We start from the raw sequence: 27,252 nt of genomic DNA, 5'->3' as shown, positions 1-27,252 counted from the left end.
AAAAAAACAATACAAATTTGAAACTTGGAGATACAAGGTTTCTGCCCGACAGTGACGATAAAAAAATAGTTAAAACAAAAAATAATTTCTTCCCCCCATCTTTTTCCATTTTCATACATTTTTGAAAAAGCTCCAGGGAGCCACTAGGGTGGCGCTAAAGAGCCGCATGTGGCTCTAGAGCCGCGGGTTGCTGACCCCCGCTTTATGTGTATGAGCACGGATACCACATGAAAGACCAAACATCTACCGCTCATGCAAGAGGGAGTTCCAGTTTGGTCAGGGGACATAATGTGCTTATGAGCTTCAGACGTTAACCGGTAGAGACATACTTGCAGAGATTTTTATTTGTGTAATTGTTTTACTGAGAATAAGGTTAGATATAACTTTAGGATTAAGCATATCTTTCTGAGGTTAAGATTAGGAATAGGGTTAGGTTTTGGCACGGTTTTACTGAGGTTAAGGTTAGGAATAAGGATAGGTTTAACAGGATATTAAGGATCTCCATGGAAAATAACGAATAAGCCTTGCCTTACCCGAGTTTCCTTTTAGTTGACATTGTATCAGTGAACTATACTGTAATTCATTTTCAACGAGAGGCGGGTGGCTTTTTCGGCCACACAGCGAAGTTTTGCTCGTGGTGGAATTCATGGGACCGCGCCCGCTCGCCTCGTCGCCTCATGAATTCCACCGCGAGCGTGCTTTTTGGGCTTCAGTACCCACTTTTCCTGACTGCTGAACCCATGTATCCCCTTTAATCGACAGCAACATTTTGATTAGAAAATACTGACATCAAAAGTCCAGTTTTTATGTCAATATGTTGAAAATAAAAGTAAGTAGCCTGTTTTCTACTTAGTAACAGTAAAATGCTTACTTATTTTGATTTAAAGCTTTACAGAGCAGCACATTCACATATTTGTCAATGTTTTATCATTAAACATTACAGTAAAATAAATGTTTCCATTTTCCATTCTCTCAAGTACCCCCTATAATACCTCTGCGTACCCCTAGGGGTGCACGTACCCCCGTTTGAGAAACACTGGTCTAAGGCACCAAACTCAAGGTTAATTACCTTCCATACTAATGGGACTTCTGGCCTCCCAGTGGAGGCGTGGGATCAAATCCCACTCCTGACAAGATGTTTTACAATCACATTGAATCTGTGCACCAAGATTAATTCTAGTATATCGTACAGGGAAAAGTATTTAAATGTGATTCCAAAGGTCAAAAAGCTATCATCTGGAACTATTTTAATGAATTAAATATTATTTTAACCAATCTGATTGGTAGAGAATGTTTGTGCAATATAACGCCTGGTTGTAGGTCAGGGGTGGGCAACTTTGATGATGGCGAGGGCCACTATATCTCCACCTTGACTCCAGAGGGCCACATTGCATATTGCTGTATCCTACGTCATTCTAGTATTTCATACAAAACAAGCAAAAAATAGCAGATATACAAGCTCAAAAGCTTGTAGATCGGCTATTTTTTGCTGGCTCAGGAATGCGATACCTTGAGAACCCCTGTTGACGGCATTGGCCCAATGGTCTTGGTCCCCACAAGGATAGTAGTATGTAAACCAAACACACACAGGAGATGTGTTTTACCACCTGTGTGGATTGTTTGGGATTCCAGGCATGGCCTTCTTATTTAGAACCCAGAGGTGGAGGACCGAGACTCCAAGCCTTGCTGTGTTTTTTTAATTAGTCTGTTGGTGGAGTGTTATCCTCCCGACACATCCTATTTGTATTCTCAAAAGGGCGCCGATAATGGCCCCTCGCAGCTCAGCGAACAGAGGCTGTTTCCTTCATCAGACGGGGCTTAATGACCTCGGCTCTGCTGAAAAAAGAAAGAAAAAAACTACTAACAAACAAACAACACGACGACGAAGAAAAACATGACTGCATAATTATTCTGCTTAACAATCCAGTTGACAATTCAATTCTCCTTCATGTCGCCGTGTTTCGGTCATCAACCGAAAGTGAATTCCTAGCTCCATCAACAACAAGGACGGTTATGCGGTATAGCCGCAACGTCTTTATGAAAACAGACTTCACGGGCCCAATTGATACGACAGCGCAGACATTCAACAGTCTTGCGGCAGACAAACTGATGAGAGCGTTCAGGCATTTATCTGTCTTTGTGATCCGCTTTCGTTGATAAAAGGTGACGTTTACACAGACAGAGTGGCTCATTTTGGTGACACTGCTGCTGTGCTCCTTTGAGACAGACTCATTAAAAGAAGACGTCTAGACTTTGTTTAACCAAAAGAAGAAGAGTTACGGATTGGCCCTAAAGTCCTTCTGGAAGTCAATGCGGAAGGCTCTATCATGGTTTCATTGTCATAATGTCCCCCTCCTTTCTCTGCCCGAGGTCTCTTGAAAAGGTAAACTGACTCACACACACATTTTGAAGTTACATGGACATTAACTCCAACAAGAATGCAGACATATGTCCCTTTGGGTGCACCATACTCTACCTTCACGTTTCACCACGTTACTTGCATTTATTTTAAGCATAACCCATAGTCCCAAGGGTTTACAATCAATACAGGATAAAATACTAGAAAACAATTCACATATTTCTCTTAAATCTACCTATCTACATACATGGACAGAGACGGATGGAAAGACAAGACAGACAGACCAACAGACAGCGATAACGTTGTCCTACTCCAATTAAGAATCTCCTGCCCAGTTAGCTGCTTGCCTGCTGCTTAGGACAGCTTGATGCAACCATTCTTTGGATTTTATCAAGACACTTGAAAAGACTCACAATCACCACATGGCAGAGGCTGTAAAAGACATCCCTTGAAAAGGCAGAATACTCAACATTTTCAGTTTGTGGGACTTGATGAAAGGCCTTTGTCCCACAGCTTGTGAAACATTTTGACAAAAAATCTCTCTCTCTGAAGTCTGAACACAGTTTGAGGTCCGGCTTGGCTCTAAGTCACTCTGAGTACTGAGTAAATGACATGACAGTAATACAAAGAAATTAACTAGATATGTGCATGAACTTAAGGGAGTGCGTGCACACCTCCATCAGGAAGTGTAGCGAGTCTGTGACATCAGTACTATGATAGTATTGATGGAATTCAATCACATATATATATATATATGTGTGTGTGTGTGTGTGTGTGTGTGTGTGTGTGTGTGTGTGTGTGTGCGTGCGCGTGTGTGTGTGTACATACTGTATATATGTATGTGTGTGTGTGTGTGTGTGTGTGTGTGTGTGTGTGTGTGTGTGTGTGTGTGTGTGTGTACAATTTACTGTACACACAGAGTCAGACTGGCATGGATGATGAGAATTCTGTGTAGTGTCTAGAAGAAATATCTTTTAGTTTTCAAGGATAAATTGATTTATTTTTATTTGATTTAGAAACGGTTCTGAGGTTTTATTAGATCTGGCATGAGTGAGACTGGACTGAAGGTGGCATGCATAATTAATGTCCCCCCCCCCCCTCCCCCACACATGCCTGTCAAAGGTGTAAACACTTGTTTGAGCACTTTTCTGGAATGAGGCATACTGCACCACTAGAAGAGATGAAAAGAGAAGAATACTGGCGTAGAATGAGTCTCTGTCAGAGCCTGCATGCCTCCTGTGGGCTTCCTTTGTTTATCACAATAAAGAAAATATTACGAATAGAACTGGACTGCTGACCCCCCTTCATCTTTCAGTTTTCAATGTGGTGTTCCAGACCAAATCCCTGGGCAAAAGCAGTCAAAGACAATATGTACAATTATAACTCAGTGATATGTCAAATTAAAGTGGAATTGAAACTGTCGAGCCTATTCATTAGTTACATTTTGGACTCTTGCCTGATAACATGACTCGCTGCCAACACAGATGGACGATAGAACGCTGAGGAACGGCCACGGCTGAATGGGTAGAGAGGACGCTTGGGAAACAAAATGTCCCAGGTTCGATTCCCGACAGTGTGTCGAGGTGCACCTGGGTAAGACATGTTAACGCCTCACTGTGCCCCCACTGCCCTCAGGTCTGACCACTTGGGCAGCAATTAGCTGGGTGAAGCTGAAAACTGAATTTCCCCGGTGGGATCATCAAATAGATCTAATTATTATTATAATATGACACGTGGCACCTTGCCTGTGACATCATGAGGTTGGTACTGCAGGTCCAACTCTACAGTATTGAATGTGTGGACGCTAGGCATAATTTGATTATCTTTTATAGGACTGAAATGACTTCAATTCGTGAGCAACAGACAAAGAGTTGATATGGTAGGCTATTGATCCTTACATAATCAGATCATTACACAGTGCTTTCTATCCACAGTATCCACAATCACCACTGCCTATGATTGATGACTCTGAAACTCACCACATACAGTGTGATACCCAAGATGAACAAAAAACTATGGGGCCAATCGTCTAGAAGAGTGTTTGCCTGTATGTCCCGGTTCCCATGCGTTATGTACTTACAGTATGTAATGTATGCTATCCCATTTATCCGTCCGTCCGACCGTGGCTAACTCCTACACCAATAAGTACCAGATTTCTTGGGCATGCTGCCAGTTGGCCAGAGAAGTCAACCCCTCTATATTTCTCACATTTTTAGAACAATAAATTAATAAAACATAAATTGTGAGAACGGAACATTGAAACACTCTGAAAACAAAAATATCACATCAACCGTCGCACCGAACTCAATATGTATATCAATATGATCTCAATATGTTTTTAGACTTATTTAGTCTTGTTTAAGTATGTTCTTGTTAAGCCCAAGAGGAGCTAACCAACCCTATGTCGACTCCAGCAGGGGTTCATGTGTCACAGCTGTCTGTGCCTTACTTTAAAAAAACTGACATTTCTTTTTTAGTGATGTTCTACTTCCAACCGAGTCTTGTAAATCTGCTGACAGTCTGATACATGACTGTGTAAACATGCCCTGCCGTTTTAGTTCCACTTTAAAACAGCCGCAGTGAAACACAATTTAGGCCATGCTACGCACAACTAGAAGACAGAAAGCACTCCAGGTGATGTGGACATCCTCGAAGTGGTCATTTGCCACACAGTCGGCAACACATCTTCTACTGTTTGCTCATACTACCCGTCACCCCCGCATGAACAAGCAGTTAAGTGCTGTTATACTGACGGAGGGCGTCTGGAACACACACGTAATCACCTTCTCCTCATTAGACGCGGGGCCGCTGGAGCCGCTCATTAAGGCCTATGACAGGGTGATCGGGGGCCCCGGCATCTCCAGAGGTGAGGAAAGGTGCTTACTCTGACCCGTCGTGTTCCCGGTAATGACGCCCAGGACCTGTCACTCTTGTCACAGGACTGACATGACCTTTATCTCGGTGCTCTCATGCACAGAAAACCCGGAGCACCTAATTTCACCGTGTGAGGTAAAAAGCGCCCTGTTGTGCTCCAAACGGCAAAACTGTGTGCAATATTTGTCGGTGTGCAGGGTACTACCGACGTCTGCAAGTTGTCAACATGTCTCTGCGCCGCTGTCAACAGGGTGAAAAAAAAATAATAAGTACTGCATTTTTATTTGTCAGTCTCCATGGCGTAAATGATCCTGGTGACTAAAACTAAATTGATTATTAATATCAGTAATAAGCCAGCACCGTACAAACATAATTAGATATTTGAAAGCCAACTATGACAGATGGCGTTTAAGGCCCGGGCTTTTTTTGGCTGTTGAAATTACTTTTGTCTCGAGTGTTGCTTTTGCTCTCCATTTTTAATCTTAATCACCTGAATAAAGGACAAGCTGAAATAACAAAAGAACAATGTGATGCATCATCTTGCAGCTGTTGTGGAAGAAATAATGCAACTCATGAAATAATGTCATATATAGTGAGGAAAAGGGCAAAGCTTCATCGTTGTGGGACACACAATAAGGCTATTTACACCCACACAAGATGAGAGAGAGCTACAGATATATACATTAATCCTGGCCAGATTGGGGGACTGTATGAATTATACTAAGAGCCTTATCTTTCATTTCCCCCTGCTTTCCCACTGAGTGAATTGATTGCATTTTTGGTCCTAATCCGCCGCATGCTATGCATCTTGGGAGAAAACCAGGGAGCCATCTTGAACAAATAGAATTTGAGTTTGACAAAAGCCACCTCCAGCTGAGCAGTGAGAAACTACAGCAAATGACATTATCCATAATAGTGGGATGTTGATTCTGCGCAAAAGTATTTAATGGATTTTGTGTACTTCATCGGCAGACACGCCCAAAACCTCATACATGCAATTCCTGTACTCGGAAACCACTGCTACTGCTCGGCTGTGCTCATATACAGCCGTGCAATGAGACTGTATCTTAATGAGATTATTTAGGTGGCGTATGACTGATGGTCCTCAACCAATTACCTGGGTGATGATAATACAGTTTCCCACCACCCAGGATACCTTTCTCCGCGAAGCTGTGCCAAACCTTCTACTTGGCTGCGAGGTTGCTGTAAGGAGATGATTGATCGCCCCCATCCCCATCCCACAAGATAAAAGGCACAATGAAGACAAAAGCCCTTGCATTCATTGGCAGCGGGCGTCTAAACCAGGGATAATTTCCTAAAAGACTGACGATATGCAATTCAGACAAGCGACATTCAGGACGTGCACTGTTTTGCAAATCTCAAAGCGCGCCACGGGGGGATCAGGCTTTATTGGTATCTTACAGCGGCTGGAGGGATTGATTAATTTAGTATGTGTGCAGTATTTCCCCATGCCACAAAATGACGGCAATTTACATTGATGGTACAAGAATGTCTTTTTTTCCATTTAAAATCGGATGCTCGGCATCCTCCATTATGTATTTTGTATGTATTTGGGCTGTATTTAGAAGTGATGAGCAGAAGGTAGTGATCGTTTGCCGAGTGCTGTGGCCAACCATCACAGGCACGACGCACGCACACTCACATACACACACACGGTCCACACAGTAGGTCTCCTGCATTCGTGTGAAGACTTGCCGGTTGCATAGCATGCGCCAGAGTTTTTTTTTTTTTTGTATTGGCTTTTGTCCATCAGCACCTGTCACAACCAATCAGGGTGAGTGGAATCCATGTCCACAGCAGATGATGCATGAATGCTACCTGAGGCTGAAACAGAACAGCCGCTTGAATTAGGGGCACCAAGCTAGGGTTTTTAGCAGGTAACAAAATGGGCTATGATTGAAATGCAGACTGAACACTCAATGTGGTCCCACCAAATGATATCGTCGTTGTCGGGTGGAAACCTTGTATGTCCAAAACCGTTTGTTTTGTATTTATCATTTTAAAAATGAGTTAAACTAGTGAAAACAGCCGATCTGCTGTTTTCACTACTTTTGTGCGATGGCCTTATGATGAAAGCAGTGCTTTACTTTGTGAAAACATGTACAAATTTGAAACTTGGAGATACAAGGTTTCTGCCCGACAGTGACGATATGCATCTTCTGCCCACCATGCACGGTGTGTACTGCATTATGGTTACTATTGCCGTGCAAGCTGTTATTCTATCTGCCCTGAAAAAGGTAAATAAACAGTACAGACCTTAAAAAAAAGCAACAGCAAAAACATGTTCTTTCAGGGCATGCTATCGTGTCTTGCTAGAGCTAGGAAAAGCCGTTGTCTGATAGAGAGACAGTGAACAGGCGTTGCTGATGGCTGAAGGCTTTCGGGGATGACAAGACTGCAGAGAATTTCGAGTCATGCCGAACAGTGACTTACAGGATTCTTGACATAAACAATCATGTGGATGGGAAGCTTAAAGCCAAAATAAGCAATATTTTTCATATTAGCACTGAATGAAACGACTCCCTGTTAATGTATTGAGAAGGGCTGATGATCCCAGAAAGTTTCATCATTGCAGTTTACTGCAGTAAACATCTAGCCTACCAGCCCATTGTTGACTTTTTGACAGTTTGTCAAACAGCTTGTGTACAAGGGCATAGCTATAGGCGCGAAAGTGAAACTAATGTGAAAGTTGCATAGTGGCTATGTCATGCAATTTATGCATGGAAACATGATCCCAATTTTGAGCATGTCATAATAGGGCTCATGTAGTAAGAGAGATAGGCCATTTTCCTGCGAAGAGATTTGGTATAGAGCGAAAAAATTAGAGGGTCAAGTTCAGACCCCTGGGGGACCTCGGCCAATGAAGTATATATAGGGTTTAAGTGGTTAATTACACCAACACAGTTCTTGTTAGGTACTTTTACTAGTTTCATATTTTTAAAGACCACTATTTCCACTTGGCCAAAGGAGATCACACTAGTTGACGTGGACATGACCACAGCCTGTTTGTCTATGCAGTTAAGTTGCCATCCTCATTATTCGAGCACAGAGGGGCTTCCCCACTGAACACTAAATTGCGACTTATGCAGCTTTGATCAAAAACAGCATGGCTAGTGACTTGCTATCCTATTATCTTAACAGCCTATACAGCATGCACTCATGAGTGCCAATCCCGAACTAGTTCGGCTTTATTATCGTATCGCAGAGTGCCGATCCCGAACTAGTTCGGCTTTAAAAAAAATAAATAAATAAATAAATAAATAATTTTTTTATTTTGATTTTTTTTTTTGGACCCCATCAAATCTGGTGAACATGATTTCAATCGCGATTTTGCATGTTCCACCCCCATACAACCCCATCTAACATACAGGGCAGCCATTTTTGTTTACATAACATGTAAAACATAATTATTATCTCAAGAATGCCTGAACGGATTTCCAATCGGATTTTTTTGTTTGAAAGCTGTGAACAAACTGCACAAATCCACTCCAATGCAATCCAGGATTGCATTGGATTTTTTAGAGCTCATTCTTCTCTGTTTTTTTCCCATGCATGAGGTGTGCAAGGTTTAATCGTGGCTAAATTGCAGAAAATAGATCTTCTAAAATGCTTGGTAGCCAATAGCTAACTTCAAGCTAACTTCATCCTCTTCCTGTACATGCACAAAGGAAAGTGTTCAGGCATGTCATGGCTGCAGGGCTTGTGCATATACCAGCACTGTCTAAGTAGAATTCTCTGGTCATTGGGGCCCTCTAGTGGTGAAAAAGGGGGCACTCAAAGAGTTAACTTGCTGAGCCCCGGGGGCGCCCTGCAAAAGCATGTTTGAAAGGTGCCTATGCTGATAATATTGGATTTAAACCTTTGTTTTGCTCAGGATAAACATTTTACCATTACTACACACTAGCGCATTAACGAAAAAGTCGACAAGTCGACTGACTTCATTACACAAGTCGACTCCCACCAGAGAGAGTCGAAAGTCGAACTGTTGTATTTTTTTCTATCATTATTTTTGCTCCATGCGTGCGTCTGTACAGCATTCAAACAGTAGGATTGCTTATTGTCATGGACAGAATGATCCAATATTACAGTGCTACATTACATTTGGTATAACATGGTTCTATTGTGAAAATAGCAGATCTACATGCTCACAACGCGATCGGCTATTTTCACAATTTCTGCCTCTATATATTTGACAATTTGGACAATGTTTAATTTGTCATTTTAGAGGTATTAAAAAGTCCTCAAATTGGCACTTTAGAAATGTGAAGATACCCTCTATATACTTAAAATGTGATGTGATGACGTCATCAAACAAGAAAGTCGACTTCAACTCAACTTTTTACTGAGTCGAGTAGACTTGCAAAAATCACAAGTCGTTAATGCCCTACTACACACCTCTGTGTGGAGCAGGGGCATACCTTCAAATATGCAAGTAGGGAAAATAGGTCAAAAGCGGCCTCATGAACTATCCAAATAAGCCAGGAATGTCAATGCTAAAGTATGTGATCGAAACATAAGTGCAAGAAGTCGAGGGAACATTCGGGGTCAGAAATGGGTCAGAAAAGGCTCATTGCCGCTTTAAAAAAGTGATCACTAGGCCTATATCACTACTATCCCTTGGCCTTGGATGAGTGCAGTTGATATTCACAAGGAATACAGTGATTTTATAACAGCTAGCGTATTGGGCAGTAAACCCCCCTTAGCTGTATGCCATGGCATAAGGTGGCAATGAACTGTACACCTCAGAAGAACATAACAAGAATATTCCTTACAGACAAAATTGCAGCAAATTACATTGCAAAATTAACATCAAAGGAAAACAATCATCTGTGTGACACAGTGGTGTATTATTGTGTGAAACTGTGTTGCATAAAGTACAAAATAGCCAAGAAAACATTGATGAGGAGTCCTGTCAGTGTAAATATGCTGCGCATTACAATACACATTAATAGCAATTGCCAGGGGAACTGGTTCGCGAGTAGCCTCGGAAACCCAGGCTTCTTTTGGCGATAGGAAGAAAAAGAAGCCTGGGCGATCACGTTATGATCACTGTTGGAGGAAGTGTAGAATTTCCCTAACCAATCACAGTGCAGAGAGCGTCGCACCGAATGTGTTGACGTCATGACGCAGCAGCGTTCTCTGCGCTGAGCAGAGGAGCAGAGGGGGGTGGGGGGAGGAGAACACATGCTATTGGCCAGAGACTCGCGGAGAGATTCGCCGCGCCTGCCCATCTGCCTACACAAACTGGTCCGCGTTAGGTTAGAGTGGTTCGCGAGTTACTGTCATAGTTTCTGTTTTTTCATAAAGCTCCATCTTTCTTGTCAAAGCAAAGACAGAAACCGGAGTTTATAAAAGTATTCACCTTATCTGGAAGTTAAGCAGTTAATATGCAGTTTTTGCAAAAAAGAGAGGGGGAACTGTACGTGTGAACAGGGTCTAATTCTAGTCTGACGAACAGATACGGCTAGACAGTGAGCGAACACTCTAACACTCAGGCACTTCCTTCTTTTTAAAGCTCATCTTTATTATGATGATTGTGTTCCCTGACGGGTGATGAGGTTTGTTTCCTCAGGATTTATAGTTTGTACAACACAAACACAAGAGTATAGAGAGAGCAAATGCCAACAGATTGGCGGAGGCGTGCTCAGCAACATCAAGGGCATGCACTCAAATAAAACCAAACCAATACTATAAAAGCATTCCTTAATTGCAATTCATATTGTGTACTGTACCACCTACAATGCCCACGTGGCTATTTTTATGTGGGGAGAACAGAAAGAAAACAGAAAGAGTGAATCACTGAGCACAAACTGCTCCCTGAGCACTGTTCAGTAGTTACCCACTGTTCCAAAAGGTTATGTGGAGAAAACTTTGTTTTTTTACAACAAAGGTTCATATTTTAGATTGTAATTAGAGAAAAGAAAAGATGAGTGTTAAAATGTTTTCATTTACTGCTTTCTATTGTTTTAGCGATTTTAGTATTTTGATTTCAGTGGGTGGGGGCATGTGTACAAGTGGCTAAATATATATTTTTAGACACAATAAGCTAACAATTAATTGTTACCATTTACACCAGCGCCCATAAGTCACACCTGCCCAAGAAAGATTGTGGTGCATCTTGGGAATGGGCTTATTGTGTGTAAAAATACATATTTTGCCACTTGCATGCATTAGTTAACATCAATAAAACGATAGAAAGAAGTAAATGAAAACATTTTAACACTCATCTTTTCTTTTCTCTAATGACCATCTAAAATATGAACCCTTCTTGTCTTTTAAATGCAGAGGACAAATTCTAGTTGGCCATACAGTACCTCAACAACAATAATAATAATACATTTTTATTAATATTATTAATATTATATTATTATATCTGTGAGCTGTGACTTGTTTTCTATGCCCTGAAGAATGCTTTGGCACTGGGACCATTTATTAGAGGATTTTTAAGTTTCGCAGGGCAGTGTGCCTTAGTATTTTGGGGGTTCTGACTTATTGATCACACAGCAAAGTACACGTCTAACCTCTCTCACACACCAAACAAGTGTCTTAGTGTGGTATTGTTTCTGCTTTACCTCAGCGGACCGGGTCCGCCGGACCCCGTGGGAAGAACGTCGTCATCTGGCCACAAGCTCATTACTGTATGTCTCCTTCTGGTGTGTGGATGTAGTCAGGGATGTCGCACCACATTCTGGGCCCTGGGTACAAGGATTCGCTTCAATTATTTTGTGCTTTAACTATTGAAAGTTGCTGCACTGCAAGCTTGTAGATCTGCTATTTTTGAAAAATATTGACAATTTGTGCAAGTCTTTGAATATTTCATAGGTTTTTTAAAAAGAACTATGTTTCTATGTCAGTGGTGCTCAAACTTTTTCATGCGAGGGACCCCCAAAATTATATGTATTTGGCCACGGACCCCCCCCATATCAAAATATTTAGTTCCAGGGACCCCCCAGAAGCAAAATTTGAGTTACAAACGTTCGCTTAAAGGTGATACACCATGCATTTAAAAAGTATTTGTCATATTGTTTATGTCCCAAAAACGTTTTTCAAAAGGTTTGAGGCTAAATTACCACTCCTGAATGGAGAGCCTCTCTCATTTTTGAATGGCTCTCAGAGCATTTTTCTTCAAAAACGGCCGTCGCTGACGTCAGCGACGGCAGCAATTCAGGACAGCCTGTTCTGCGTACCCGTGGAAAGCTTTTAACCTCAGCCTTCCCAAAAACAGAGAAAGATACAATGGTCAGAAATGGGACTTTGTGAGGATAGAAAGTGCTAGTGGGACCCCAAAAAAAGGTTCATTGTGTATCAAATTCATGGTGTATCACCTTTAAAAAATATTCAAAGATTTGCATACATTTTCACGACTTTTCAAAAATAGCAGATCGACAAGCCCGCAGGGCGGCACTCTGTGCTGCGCTGTGAGCTTGTATATCTGCTATTTTTCAATAGCCAAAGTATAAAATAATTAAGGCCCCTCCTCCACATTGGGCCCTAGTAACTCATCAGTCCCACTTTCCACCCCCTTGTGACGCCCCTGGATGTGTAGTCACATGGATCCCATTATTCCTCAGGTTCCTGCATGTTCACTGAGAATATTTCGTTCCTTCACGCACGTGCACGCACGCACGCACGCACGCACACACACACACACCCCCCTTTCTAAGCCGAACTCTCTTGCACACACATGCTGACATTCCGGATCTCTTTCCATCTCTCTCTCACACACTCACACACGCGCGCCCGCGCACGCACGCACGCACGCACACACGCACGCACGCACGCACGCACGGACGGACGGACGCACGCACGCACACACACCCTTTCTAAGCCGAACTCTCTTGCACACACATGCTGACATTCCGAATCTCTTTCCATCTCTCTCACACACTCACACACACACACACACACACACACACGGCTCTTATGGATGTAATAACGGAGCAGCATAGTGGGAGGGGGGTGCTGTCAGTGGCTGGTGGTCGGTGACAGGTCACAGGTGTCTGCTGCCAGGAGATGACAGTGAGAGGCAGTGCATGTTGTCTGTGAGATGTTCATTACTCACAAGGCAAGACAGGAGCAGGACCACGGCCTTATTAAGTGGAGACCAGGAGCTGCCGCAGGGGAGACACGCACACGCACACACGCATGCACGCACACACACACACACACACATGCGTGCACGGACACACACACACACACACACACACACACACACACACACACACACACACACACACTAATACACTGACACATACAAACAGGGGTGTCGCACCAAATTCTGGGCCCTGGGTGCAAGGATTCACTCACATTTTGAGTTTTCACTCTTGTAGCTGCGAGCTTGTACTTCTGCTATTTTTCAATAGCTAAAGACAGGCCCCTCCAACTTGGGCCCTAGTAACTCAGTCCCACTCCCCCCCCTTGTGACGCCCCTGCATACAAAGAAGCAAGGACAATTGCATGACTACGCTCTCACACACACACACACACACACACACACACACACACACACACACACGCACACACACACACACACACACACACACACACACACACACACGCACAAGCACACGCACAAGCACACGCGCGCGCACACACGCACACACACACAAACACACACACAGAGGGGGATGGAGTTTGTGACTGAGGCTGGAACCTGGTGTTGTTGTGACAGATTGACTGCTGAAGTTGGGGCTGTCAAATAAATCCGGTGGTTTCGGTACTTTGCATCAGGATGTGCTGAGCCCAGAGACTCTGACGGACAAGACAAATCAACACGGCGGCGGCCGCACCACCGCCGAGATCGCCGACCTCCGCCCAAATGTCTCCGGGAAGTGGAGATAAAGTGGACGCGGGCGTGGCGGAATGCGACTGCGGTGTCGAGCCACCGTGCGTGGACGCTGATCGGTGTGTCTGGTGTCTCTGCCGGTAAACCTCGCGGAAAAACAAAAATGAAAAAAGGTAATTCAATATTCCTGACATTGCATTGAACCACGGGGCTTTGTTTCCATAGTAACCGCGCTCCTGGCCTCTGTAAAGTGAAGCTAATGGGTTATTTATACTTAGTTGCATGCCGGTGCCGCGCACCGAAAATAGCGGCGTACAAGCCCGCGCCGCGGCTGCAGCGCGGCCCGTTGTGAGCTTGTAGATCGGCTCCTTTTGGGTCAGGCAGAAGCTCAGGTCAGTGCGCAGTTGAAGAGGTGACACCGGCTGTAATTTCTCTCACTTTTAAAGGCACCGCCATCAATCTGCAGTCTCGCCCTGAAAAAGGTCATTGCGCGTTCCCAGTGTGAGCCACACAACCGTCCGCCACTCTTGCTGTGAGATGTTGCAATAATGTCATACCACAGGGACCGCCGGATAGCCGTGGGCTCTGGCTGCGGCTCAACCATTTCAAAATGGCTCAAATAGAAATCCCTGGAAATAGAGAAAGGAGCAGATCCACAAGCTCACAACATGTCAAGCTGTGACACATTGTGAGCTTGTAGATCTACAATTTTTTAATAAATGTTTTGAAAATGTTGGACAATGACATGCAATACATAACAATCTTACGACTTTAATTTGAATTGAATTAAAAACAAACATGTGTGTGTATATATATATATATATATATATATATATATACCCCACACACACACACACACACACACTATACAGATACCTCTCAATAAATTTGAATATTGTGTAAAAAAACATGTGATCACCGACTGCGGAAACCTCACACTGGACTTCAAGCAACTCTCGCTTCAGAAGGTTGACATTTCTGTATTATAAATCCTATTTTTTATTTTCATGAGCTGTAACCCATAAAAAAAATCTAAATGTGCAATGTATCTAGAATAAATCAAAGTTTCCATTTTTGAATTATATTACAGAAGAAAATGAATTTGACACAATATTCACATTATTTTTAGAGGGATCATTATATTCTTAATATTTCTTACATTCTTCATTTTTCTCTAATTTCCAATTATCCCCCGGCACCCCCATGGGGGTCGCGTAACCCACTTTGAAACCCTATAGTCATAACATACAAACTGTAACTAACATCACTTTAATCTTATAAAAAAACATAACACATTTATTTTAGTCTTTTCAAGGAATGTTCACACGTACATTTAAACCCATTTTCCAAGGCTCAAAGGGGGACACTCGGTTGCAATTTACTTTTTGCTGAGAAAGTTTTAATCAAGTCAACCCATCCCCCCCCCCCCCCCCCCCCCACACCCCCATCTACCACCTCCAACACTTTTCTCTTTTCCACCAAGTTTGCACAATCTTAAAATAGCTGCGTCTCTCTAAACAACATGCTCCATTTCAGCCTCCAGTAAGAAGTGGTGGAGGACCAGTCGTAAATCAAAAGTATCCGCACCGCATGACGGTTCGGGGACATCCACAGAGCTGGGCAATCGTTTGCATGTGATGTCGCGGGCGGTGTTTTAAGTTAAGTTAAACTTCCACAGTTATTACGGTCACACAATGGTAGCTCTGGTCCATCGCGTCAGCTGCACTGACGCTCTGACAGACCCGTCGGCAAATGACTAGACTGGGATTTCTCAGCCCCTACGAGCGCTCAACTTGAGTCTAAATAAACTAAACTACTTCGCTACTCACCAAACCAAAGGTAGTTTTGTGTTGTTGAAAGTCTATTCGCTGCGGTGGTGAACCCCTCAGCACCCCACCCAATCTGCAAAATACATAATTTTTGTCATGAAATAAAGTGCATCCAACTCAATAACTTATTTCCGGGTTGTGAACCATTGTGTCTGCGGTGGCCGCTGGGTGGGTGCATTTTATTTCATGACAAAAATAATGTATTTTACAGAGTGGGTGGGGTGCTGAGAGGTTCACCACCGCAAAACTACCTCTGGTTTGGTGAGTAGCGAAGTAGTTTAGTTTATTTTGACTCAAGTTGAGCTGAGAATTCCCGGTCTAGTCATTTGCCGACGGGTCTGTCAGAGCCTCAGTGCAGCTGATGCGATGGACCAGAGCTAACACAATGGCACCTCAGCCATACCATCAGTGTTGGAGATGGATACACGCTTATAAGCAGACAGATTTACGATATTATCACAATGATCAAAATTATCCCCAACATTCATTATCCTGGGGCAGAACATTTTAAATGGTACCGGATATGCAGCTCCTAGATCCCAGTGTATGGCGGAGGATAATTTCACGATAAATTAAAATCTCAAGTGTTTTTTTATCACAATAAACGATAATAATGATTATCGTCCCATCCCTAGGGGAACAAAGGTGGTGTGAATTCAACATTAGCAATGTGTAGGAAAAAATCTTTCCAACACACAAAAAAAACCCTAGGTTTCCTACTTTGTGTTAAGGAAACACACAAATACTGATCCAAAAGCTCTGTGATGCCCTGTAAGACATCAGTAACTCCATGTGTGACCCTGCATTTTTAACCACGGGAAGGAAAATGTTTCCTTCTTCCAAATATGTTATTATTGCGCGAGTGTAAAGGGACGCCCACAGATCAGTTGTAGTCTGGAGTCTGCGTAGCACCAGTCTTTCTTTCACGAGGAGGAAACCGTTTCATTTCTTGACAAAAAACTTGGTGATGTCTGATGAGAACTTGGAGGCGGTTTGACCTTTCCTGATCTGACTTCGCTCTTTGGCTTGCTTTGCCGTTCTCTGCAAAGAGAAACACAGCGTGATGTAAGAGGGGTGAGTAAAAACACATAAAAACAACCAACACAAAAACATCTTTTGGTCAAGAGGTGAATAGAAGAAAAGTTGAGATCAATATATTGACCGTGTCTGGATGGAAGTACCTGGGGGAGGCATGCCATGCAGCCACAGACATCACTTATTTGAATGTGCTGCCCTGTACATTGGTTTGTAAAGGTTTGTGTGACTTTTCTCTCTCTTTTTAATCATCTATAGCAGGGGTCTTCAACACTTTTTAGGCCAAGGAAGCAGGGACTCCCACTAGATTGTGTGAAACTGTGCTGCATATTAAATGTTTTTCTTTAAGCCTAGCTCTCCCATATTCACCAGATGATTGTTTCATCACTGTCTGTTGACTGTTATGAGATTTGACACTAGTAGGTTGGAAGTATTCAACTTATGGGTTGTCTCCAAGTGATGCAGCTTTGATGGATTCAAAGATTGTTTCACAGAGCTGTCATCAGTGTTGTGTAAATTGTGTTTGTTTGTTATCTTTGCTAATAATATGTTGGATTCATATTAATGTATTTTTAGCCATTTCAGCCATCCTGCAGTAACTCTGAGGACCCCCAAGGGATCCCGGAACCCTGTTGAAGACCCCTGATCTAGAGAGTTACAGTTTACAGATAGTATACATTAGTGATGTGGTCAAATGTATGAGGGTGTTTTCTGTTTTTCAAGGCCCACCAGGACAGCCGAGGATTGTGGTCAAAACGTGGTGGTCAAAACAACCTTTTCTGCGTGTCACCCCCCCCATCTCACTCCCCGTTTCCTGTCAGCCTACTGTACACCTATCAATAAAGGCAGAAAAAGCCAAAAAACTATATATATCTTTAAAAAAACGTGGTGTTGCAAGACTTCCGCATTTAAAATACTACTATCTGAAACCGTAGTGTGTCTGCTAATCTTATTTTTCGTATTATTTTTATCCCTTAAAGTCCAGTATTATCTTGTGCATATTGCATTTCTTGTTGTCTTGTGGACAGACATGCCACGCTAACATTTGGCAGCTTGTACCTGCGTGACGGAGTGACAAATAAATCCCTCTTGATTCACACCTCCACCTGCCATTGGTCCTCCCCGCTTTACAGCCGAATCCTGATCCCACACTGACAAGTTGTACAAGTGATGCACATCATTTCACAGTTTGCCCCAAGTAAAGATGGCGAACTTCATGACAAATGGTTGGTTTTTATTTATAAAGATGGAGGTGTCAAAAAAAAAGAGTGTGCAGTGCACATTTTTGCCGAAGACTCTGCCAACAGCAACCTGACGATGCAGTCAATGGGATTTGCTCCCTGTTCCCTCCATACACAGCAAGTGGCAGCGAAGGAACATTTTACTTAATTGCGACGAAGGTACATATACTGTACCACACTAACAGAACCCATATATGGCCAAGACAGAGGGCCAAGACAGCCCATATCTGTGTGGCTGGTTCTACAGACAGGGATCTCCATGTATGGGCATAAAAGGGATTGTATGCATTAATGTCAAATGTCATAGACGTCATAGGACTTTCACATAAAGAATATCTGAGTAAGCATGTTTGGGCTCTCACAGCATATCTCCATATATGGGTACCAGGGTGCATCAATGGCCAGATGGCCAAGACATGTCGCTTGTCGCCCTGAGGCGTCGTAATAGTAAATTAACCCTAAAACCTTATATAGTATATACAGTACATCCCCAGGCGTCGCATGTATACAGTATCTGCTATTTTCGTTGATCGTTTGCCCCAGAATAGGTCCTACTGTCTGGAGAAAGTTGAGTTCCTTGTTTTCTCCTTTTTCCTGCCATCACTAGATTTGTATTGTATTAACCCATTTAGGCCTAACCTATAGAATAGGGCTAAATCAGAAATTAGCCTACAAAACAAATATGTTGCTACATACTGTACATGTGCTGTAAGCCCCTCCCAAACAGCAAAATGTGTTCCCGGCTTAATTCATATTTATATTATTTAGTTTTGATAATGACCTAGTCCTAATATGACTACCTTAAGGTTTATTCTTGTAGCTTGGCCAAACACAGGGCCATAAGCCCTGAAATGTAGAGGTGTAAGTTGTGTGGGTGCTACAGCGGGTTGCCCAGGGTCCGTTAATGTAGATACCCAATGGAAAATGTGTCTTTCTTAATGTACGAGTGAACTAACGGACATACTAATGATTCACAAGGAGCACTTAAACAAAATGAAAACAGTTCCGAGATATGGCTGTCAAACGTGTGGGGAGACGCTGAGATGTTTAACTTAAAGTTCAGCAGATGAGTTCTGAACCAACTTTAAAAAAAGGAGTCTGGCTGTGCATATTCACCGAACTTCCTCTTGAGGGCTCTCGGGAACATCCCTGCAGTATTGTATTCTACTACATCTTTTTACTTGTCCTGATTTCATATCTCTGGACCAATACAACTATCCCTGCTCGGAACTTAATTGGTTATACAGGTACAGTCAGTGTAGCTATCTCTCGCCACTTGACTCCAACAGTCTTGTTTTGTTTTTAAGATTATTGCAAGGCATTTTGCATTACTTAAAGGCCAAGACAGACTTTTTGCAATGGCCTTTTCTTATATTTTATGGGGAGTTTTGCCATAATTATGCGTAATCTTATACATCGTCTTGCGATGAATAGCAAAAATAGCCCATCTACAAGCTACCAATACGCCGCAATGTGAGGGGTTGTGAGCTTCCGGATCAAAAACATTTTTGTAGGAAGATTTTCGAGGGAGAGGGAGGCACATGCAAGAGACACAAGCCACCATATCGTCACTGTCGGGCAGAAACCTTGTATCTCCAAGTTTCACATTTGTACGTTTTTTAGCAAAGCAAAGCCCTGCTTCATCAGACAAGGCCGTCGCACAAAAGTAGTGAAAACAGCAGATCTACAAGCACACAACGCCTCGCGCCGCGAGGCGTTGTGTGCTTGTAGATCGGCTGTTTTCACTTGTTTTTAAAATGATAAATACAAAACGAACGGTTTTGGACGTACAAGGTTTCCACCCGACAGCGACGATATGGCCTTCATGGGTGAGTGTCGAGATGCGGAGGTGAACGTACGGTTTTGTGGCAGACGGTGCACAGGGTCTGCAGGTTGTCAAGCGAACACTGTCCTCCTCCGCTGTAGACCGGACGGATGTGATCCACCTGCCAGAAGTCTCCCTCAACCGGGGCACGGATCATCTCGTTCAGCTGGACCCACAGACAGACAGACAGACAGACAGACAGACAGACACACAGAGTCACCCACCAGTGTTGTAAAGTAATAACAAAGTACATTTACTTAAGTACTGTACTTAAGTACAATTTCGAGGTATTTGTACTTTACTTGAGTGTTTCGAATTTCCAATACTTTTACTTATACTCCACTACATCTCTGCTCCAAATTTACCTTTTACTCCATTAGAATTATTTGAAAACTTTAGTTACTAGTTACTTTGCAGATATAAATGATTATATTATAAAACATACATGAATCCACTTTATCCCTATTTTATGCCTAGGCCATTTGAAAATAGACGATCTACAGGCTCACAGATCTTTTGGTACTTTAAGTATGTTTTGATGCCAATACTTTAATAATTTTACTCAAGTACATTTTGAATTCTGGACTTGTACTTGTAACAGAGTATTTCTATATTGCAGCATTGATCTTTTACATAAGTAAAATATGTGAGTACTTTTGACACCAGTCACCCACACACACCACACGCATGCGCATTAGACACACACAGGGACGTACAGGGAGAGAAGGACACACACCAGTCAAATTAAGCTAATATTTGCACAGCGGGGGTGCGCGCGTCTGCCTCTACAATAATAAAATGAAATCAAATAAACCTAAGCTCTGTGAAGTACACTTTGAGGCCACAAGCACAAATGAAAGAAACATGAAAAAGCCAGAACTGAAGGAAGCTTTTGCTCTGATGATGGTCTCCATGGTGAAATGCAATTTTATGACAAGCAGGTGAACGCAAAGTAAATACAACTTTAATTAAGTCGGGAAGCGGTTCGCAATAGAATAATGAAGTACGAAATGAGAAATTGTATGCATTAAACAGTGCAACAATAGAAGATTATTAGATCTGGATAAAAACCAAAGAATAAATGGCTTCATGAGACCAGCATGTGTCAGTCAGTCACCCTAGAGCAGGTGGTCTTCAACGTTTTCAGGCCAAGGACCCCTTAGCTGAGAGAGAGATGAAGCAGGGACCCCCAGATTCCATATAGTTTCATCGTTTGACAGCACAATCATCAGCGTATTTTGGATTCATGTCAATTTGTGTTATCAGATATTTAACCACTTGAACTGTCAATACTTGTACCCCCTGTTGAAGACCCCTGAACTACAGTATGACGTCAGCCGTCTGTGACTCACTCCAAATGAATTAACAAAAAACAATGGAGCTTGCACAAAAACAATTCTCACACTCTTTTTTTTAACACCTGTAAACTAACGTTCGCTCATCAAGCATGCAGTGTATGTGAGAGTGTGTGAGAGACAGAGAGAGAGACACACACACACACACACACACACACACACACACACACACACACACACACACACACACACACACACACACACACACACACACACACACACACACACACACACACACACACTACAATAATTAGCAAAACAGCGATAACAAACGATGTGCACAGCTGGTTCATTGATATCTGCATGGGACCTTGTCATGATGTCATTTCTTGCTCCCTCTCTACTGGTCCCCCATTTAAAAAAAAAGATCTGGCCCCCCTGCTGCTGGCAGTATGCACAAGAAAGGTAGCACCGATTGGTCCAGCCGTTTGCGAGATTAGGACAAACAAGAGATCGAGCTCACAGTACTTTTATTTTTAAAATATATATATATATATTTTAGGCTATATATTTTAGGCTATTTTAGGTCAACGTTATCTGCAGCAACAACGCATCATCTTCGACGAGTTCGTGAATGGATTGATGTTGTCTGTTTTTACAATCGCGGACACATTTTTATGGGTTGTGAGTAAATATCCCTATTTTTCACCAGTTTTCCAATTAAAACATTTACAGTATATTTCAAAAGATGAACATAAACATTTTCAGACTTAAAAAAAAAAAAAAAGCGTTGTGAGCTTGTAGATCGGGTAAAGAATTTGGAAGCTCTTGGTCTAGAAGAGCTTTTGTCCCTGGCCCAAAGGTTGGGAATTGCTGGCAAATACATTAGAGTTGGTACACGGAGGTGTGTGTGCCTGCAAGCAGGGGTGTCGCAACACATTATGGGCCCTAGGTACAAGGATTCACTCACATTTTGTGCTTTAACTATTGAAAAATAGCAAATATACAAGCTCACAGCGCGGCACCGAGAGTGCCACGCTGCAAGCTTGTAGATCTGCTATTTGTGTGCAAGTCTTTGAAGGTTTTTTGAAAAACCTATGTTTCTATGTCAGTGGTGCTCAAACTTGTGAAGGACCCCCAAAATGATATGTATTTGGCCACGGACCTATATCTCAAAATATTTAGTTCAAGGGACCCCCTCCCAGAAGCAAAATTTGAGTTACAGATGTTCGCTTAAAAAATACACATATCCAAAGATTTTCACAATTTCAAAAATAGCAGATCTACAAGCTCGCAGCGTGGCACTCGGTACCGGACTGTGAGCTTGTATATCTGCTATTTTTCAATAGCTAAAATAAAAAATAATTAAGGGCCTAGTAACTCAGTCCCACTTTTCCCCCCGTTGTGACGCCCCTGCCTGCAAGGCATTAGATCTACAGTAGAGTATTGATTTAAAGCTCCAAGTTAAACCTACTTAACAGAAAACAGAGGATATTGTGTAATGGCTGATTCAAGATTGACCGGGCACCTTCGTACTGTATATACAGTATATATTATATCTACGGTAGGGCTGAAGGCTGGTTCAGGAGAGTCCTGCGTTGGCGGAGGTTCCATACAAAGCCGATATGGAGACTAAGCGCATCACCAAAAGCATTGAAAGCTATAAAGCATTCCCTGTTAAGGATTGGCACGGTCATGAGCCATGTTATCCCTTCTCTCAGGTGTGGGCTGGAATGTTTGATACCATGAAAAGGTACCGCACGGTGTCCCCAGAGTCCAGGCAATACAGTACGGTACTGTACTGGACATGAATCAACCTCAAGGGTGTATGCGATGTGTGTTTGTGTGTGTCCGTGAGATAGTCCAGCATCTACAGCCAGAGGAGCGAGCCAGCTAGAGACTTGACTGCAGATTGAGAGAATAAGAAGAGAGGGACGGACGGAAAAAAGAAAACAGAAGCTAGCAACTGGGCAAAAGAAAGATAACAGAGAGAGGGCAGATGCAGGGGAGGAAAACGAGAGAGAGAGAGAGAGAGAGAGAGAGAGAGAGAGAGAGAGAGCAGGGGCGTCACAAGGGGGGGAAGTGGGACTGAGTTACTAGGGCCCAAGGTGGAGGGGCCTTAATTATTTTATCTATTGAAAAATAGCTGATATACAAGCTAACAGCGCGCCACCGAGTGCTGCGCTGCGAACTTGTAGATCTGCTATTTTTGAAAAGTCGTGAAAATGTGTGCATATAATGTATTTTTTAAGCGAACATTTGTAACTCAAATTTTGCTTCTGGAGGGGGTCCCTGGAACTAAATATTTTGAGATGGGGGTCCGTGGCCAAATACATATCATTTTGGGGGTCCTTCACATGAAAAGGTTTGAGCACCACTGACATAGAAACATAGGTTTTTCAAAAAACCTTAGAAGGATTTGAAATAATATTATATGCCGCGCTGTGAGCTTGTATATCTGCTATTTTTAAAGCACAAAATAGTTTTTGTGCTAGTTCTGCTAGTTAAAGCACAAAATAATGCGTTCTCAGTCCGTAAATGGGTTAAACCCCCTCCCCCTATGAAGAACATTCATGGGGGGCCCGCAGTGAATCCTTGCACCCAGGGCCCAGAATTTGGTGCGACACCCCTGGAGAGAGAAAGAGAGAATGAGGGAGGGAGAGAGAGAGACCCCCTGGGGAGAACTCAGGAGCTGAAATCCATTTCCTTTCTTAGGGCAGAGCTCTATGCCGTCATTAGGCAGCCAGCTGGAATGGAACCCAGCAGAGGAACAGAACAGCCTCATTCACACAGGACCCACAAAGCACATGCACGCACGCACGCACACAAAGACCGGCATTTCAGTGCCCCTCGAAATACCAAACACTTAATTTCAGAGATGCTTGATCTTAAAAGATCGCAATTCACACACACTTGCATGCATGCACGCGCGCACGCACACACGCGCGCACACACAAACAATATCCAAGTACAAGTACACTTAATGATTCAACTCACTAGTACACGATACTTGGTTCACGATATTAGGATCATGCGATCTCATGATTTAGTTTTTTACAATTAGTCTCAACAAATTATGCTAATTAATAAAACAAATAATTATCAAATTAAATCGCAGATCTACATGTCGTGCTGAGACGCACTGTGAGCGTGTACGGTAAATATGCCATTTTCAGGCTTGGCGCAACGTTAATATGTGTGGTCTTTTTGGCAACACCACTGTACTGTAGAGATATCTGGTTATTTATTACAGCAATCTGTTATAACTGTGATTCCCAGAAGTCCGTTCGAAGCGTAACTTAGTCTCGCACAGCCCCAAAACACACACAGCATGGTTTAAGCTGCGGAGCTCTGTCGGGGTCCATGAGTGGACAATAAATCAACAAACAATCTAAACTTTATGCAGTTCACTGCTGCGTTCACAACTTTAGTGCTAAAAGCTTAATTTAATTCATACACTTATGACACATGTAGAATGCCAAACAAACTAAGGCGACATTCACACAGGCACGTTTTATGACGATTAAAACGAATCCTATAACGTATTGTTGGAAAATACACAACGGTTGGGCATGTGTGAAGACGCATCCGTATTCTTTTTCGAATAAAAGAAACGAATGCAAGTCCACAAAAAAACGGTGGTTTCGATGCGCTACCGCAAACGCTTCCCTTTTGGTGTGAATCCATCCGTCTCAAATACAGGCAATGAAACATTGTGGTAGGCTATATAGAGCCATGTGCGGGTTAAATCCATAGTTATTTATAAAAGGTTAAATCCCCCCGTCTGTTCTCATTAGATTTCTGACGATTCTGGCCGCCTCCTCCCCTCATTGATTTCTGATCACCGCTCCCTCGATCGCACATGGTGTATTATTTGTGAGGAGTTGTTGCTCACAGTTAGATAAAAGGAAAGTGCCACAGGAGTCACTTGTATAGCTGTATATCATATATAGGCTATAGGCATAATAGGCTTATAATATATAGGCCGATGTGTGGGTCTCTCACCCTTGCTCGCGCGCACGGCTCTCTGTGCCAAATCGTGTCCAAATGGAGACGCTTCATGCGCGGAGCGCAAAGAGGGAGCCAGCGGAGGGCAAGACGAGGGTCAGAGAGAGAGAGAGAGAGAGAGAGAGAGAGAGAGAGAGAGACGTTGACGCTCTACTCTTCGTAGATATTCATATCTAGCTAATTGCTGTCTGGTTTATTGCTGGTAGATTTTGCGAGTCCCTCCGGCCGCCGCTGGTTCTATTTTTTGATCGCCCGTTTACGACCGACGACCGCAGATAAATAGGCTAACGCCTGCTCAATTTTGCGGCGGTCCTGCGGGTACATTGTGAGTTGAACTTGAATAATTAATAAACACAGGGAGATGAAGGAGGCATTATTATGCAGCTTGGATACATACATGTCCCATGGACAGACGTGGACGATTCCTTGTTTGTTTCGGATGACAAAGTGCAGTGCGAGCGCAAACGTATCAATTAAATATGCAAGAATGTAGCAACTTCACCCCTCCCATTCGCAAGACTAAACCGAATTATATTATGCGAATGTGGCCTAAGAAAGCTTGCGGTGAACACGCAAACTCTCAACTAGATTACGCACATAAAGTTGCTCGCGATACATCAATTTGCCTATTTGAATGGTCCCCACATTTGTATCGATAATTAACTGTCTTGCCCTGCATCTACAGTACATCAAACACCCATGCCTGCAGACACACAGTGTTACGCAGGACACACACACATACTGTAGACCAGGGGTCTTCAAAAGGGGGTCCGTGACCCCTAGGGGGTCCTCAGAGTTACTACAGGGGGTCCTCTAAATCTTTGTGTGATAGGAACTTTATTTTTTCAACACAAACCACTTGAACCCTAGCATCCCTATTCTGTGTGGAACATTAGCCAAAAATACCTATTCTGTGTGGAACATTAGCCAAAAATAGCCGATCTACAAGCTCTCAACGCCTCGCACTGTGAGGCGTTGTGAGCTTGTAGATCTGCTATTCTTGGCAAAGAGGGAAAAGAAGAGTGGACTAAGTATTGATGGTTCAAGTGGTTCAATCTCTAAAAATACACATTAGTCCAACAATTAGACAGTGCTGTCAAACAAGTCTAGTCTAAGCTGTCTAAAAAATCTATGAACGTCTTTCATAGGCAACACAACTTTATACAATATGTAGTGGGGGTCCCTGCTTCATCTCTCCCTCAGCTAAGGGGTCCTTGGCCTGAAAACGCTGAAGATCCCTGCTGTAGACCGTGAACATTCCAGCCAACCCACCAGAAAGAAGCAAGTGCACAAGCACACACACACACACACACACACACACGCACACACATACACACACACACACACACACACACACACACACACTAACCATACCCACTAACACACACCCAGGAATGAACTAATAACAAATCAGGATCAGGACTCTGCCTGCCTGCGGTGTGTCTTATCAGGAGAGCTGTGTGTGTGTGTGCGTGTGTGTGTGTGTGTGTGTGTGTGTGTGTGTGTGTGTGTGTGTGTGTGTGTGTTGTGTGAATTTCCCCTTTGCTACAAAGCCCAACACCATTGATTGGCCAGGCACTGGTGGTGCTGCTTGGCAGTGGGTGTAGAGGAGGAGGAGGAGGAGGAGGAGGAGGATCAGGGGGGGGGAGTGGGGGGTTACTGGATAACAGTGGAACCAAAATCAAACGGGGCTCTCTGGCTGAGAACCGGCACTGGGGGAAAAAATCAATGGGCCTCGCAATCCATTTACTGAGAGCCTTTGGCCTTTCTGAGTGCTCACACCAACATCTGTGCGCGGCCGTATGCGAGCGTGTGGTGTACGTGCGAGTGTTTGGGTTGTGCTGTGTGCTGCGAGTGTGCAGTGCACTTCGTAATGTGTATTACGTTGGTAAGTCATTTGTGTCTGTGTATGACTGCAGGTTGTCTACAGCGGCGTACAATTTAGGCATTTAGTAGACATTCTTAACAAACCAAAAAATC

General features: G+C 43.1%; 1 protein-coding gene across 1 annotated transcript in view; it reads right to left on the bottom strand.

Annotated features, from left to right (window-relative positions):
- Window positions 1–16,768: 16,768 nt before the first annotated feature.
- zranb3 (zinc finger, RAN-binding domain containing 3) overlaps window positions 16,769–27,252 on the bottom strand; it is a 135,600-nt gene continuing 125,116 nt past the window's right edge. The window contains exons 21-22 of the mRNA XM_080720396.1: window positions 20,004–20,135; window positions 16,769–16,909 (exon numbers count right to left, since the gene is read on the bottom strand). Of these exons, the coding sequence (XP_080576522.1) occupies window positions 16,811–16,909; window positions 20,004–20,135 (231 nt within the window). The 3' untranslated portion in view covers window positions 16,769–16,810. The remainder of the gene's footprint in view (window positions 16,910–20,003; window positions 20,136–27,252) is intronic.

Source organism: Nannobrachium achirus, assembly GCF_963921795.1.
Source record: "Nannobrachium achirus genome assembly, chromosome: 24".
Classification (NCBI taxonomy): Eukaryota; Metazoa; Chordata; class Actinopteri; order Myctophiformes; family Myctophidae; genus Nannobrachium; species Nannobrachium achirus.
This window is presented reverse-complemented; position numbering and strand designations above follow the sequence as displayed.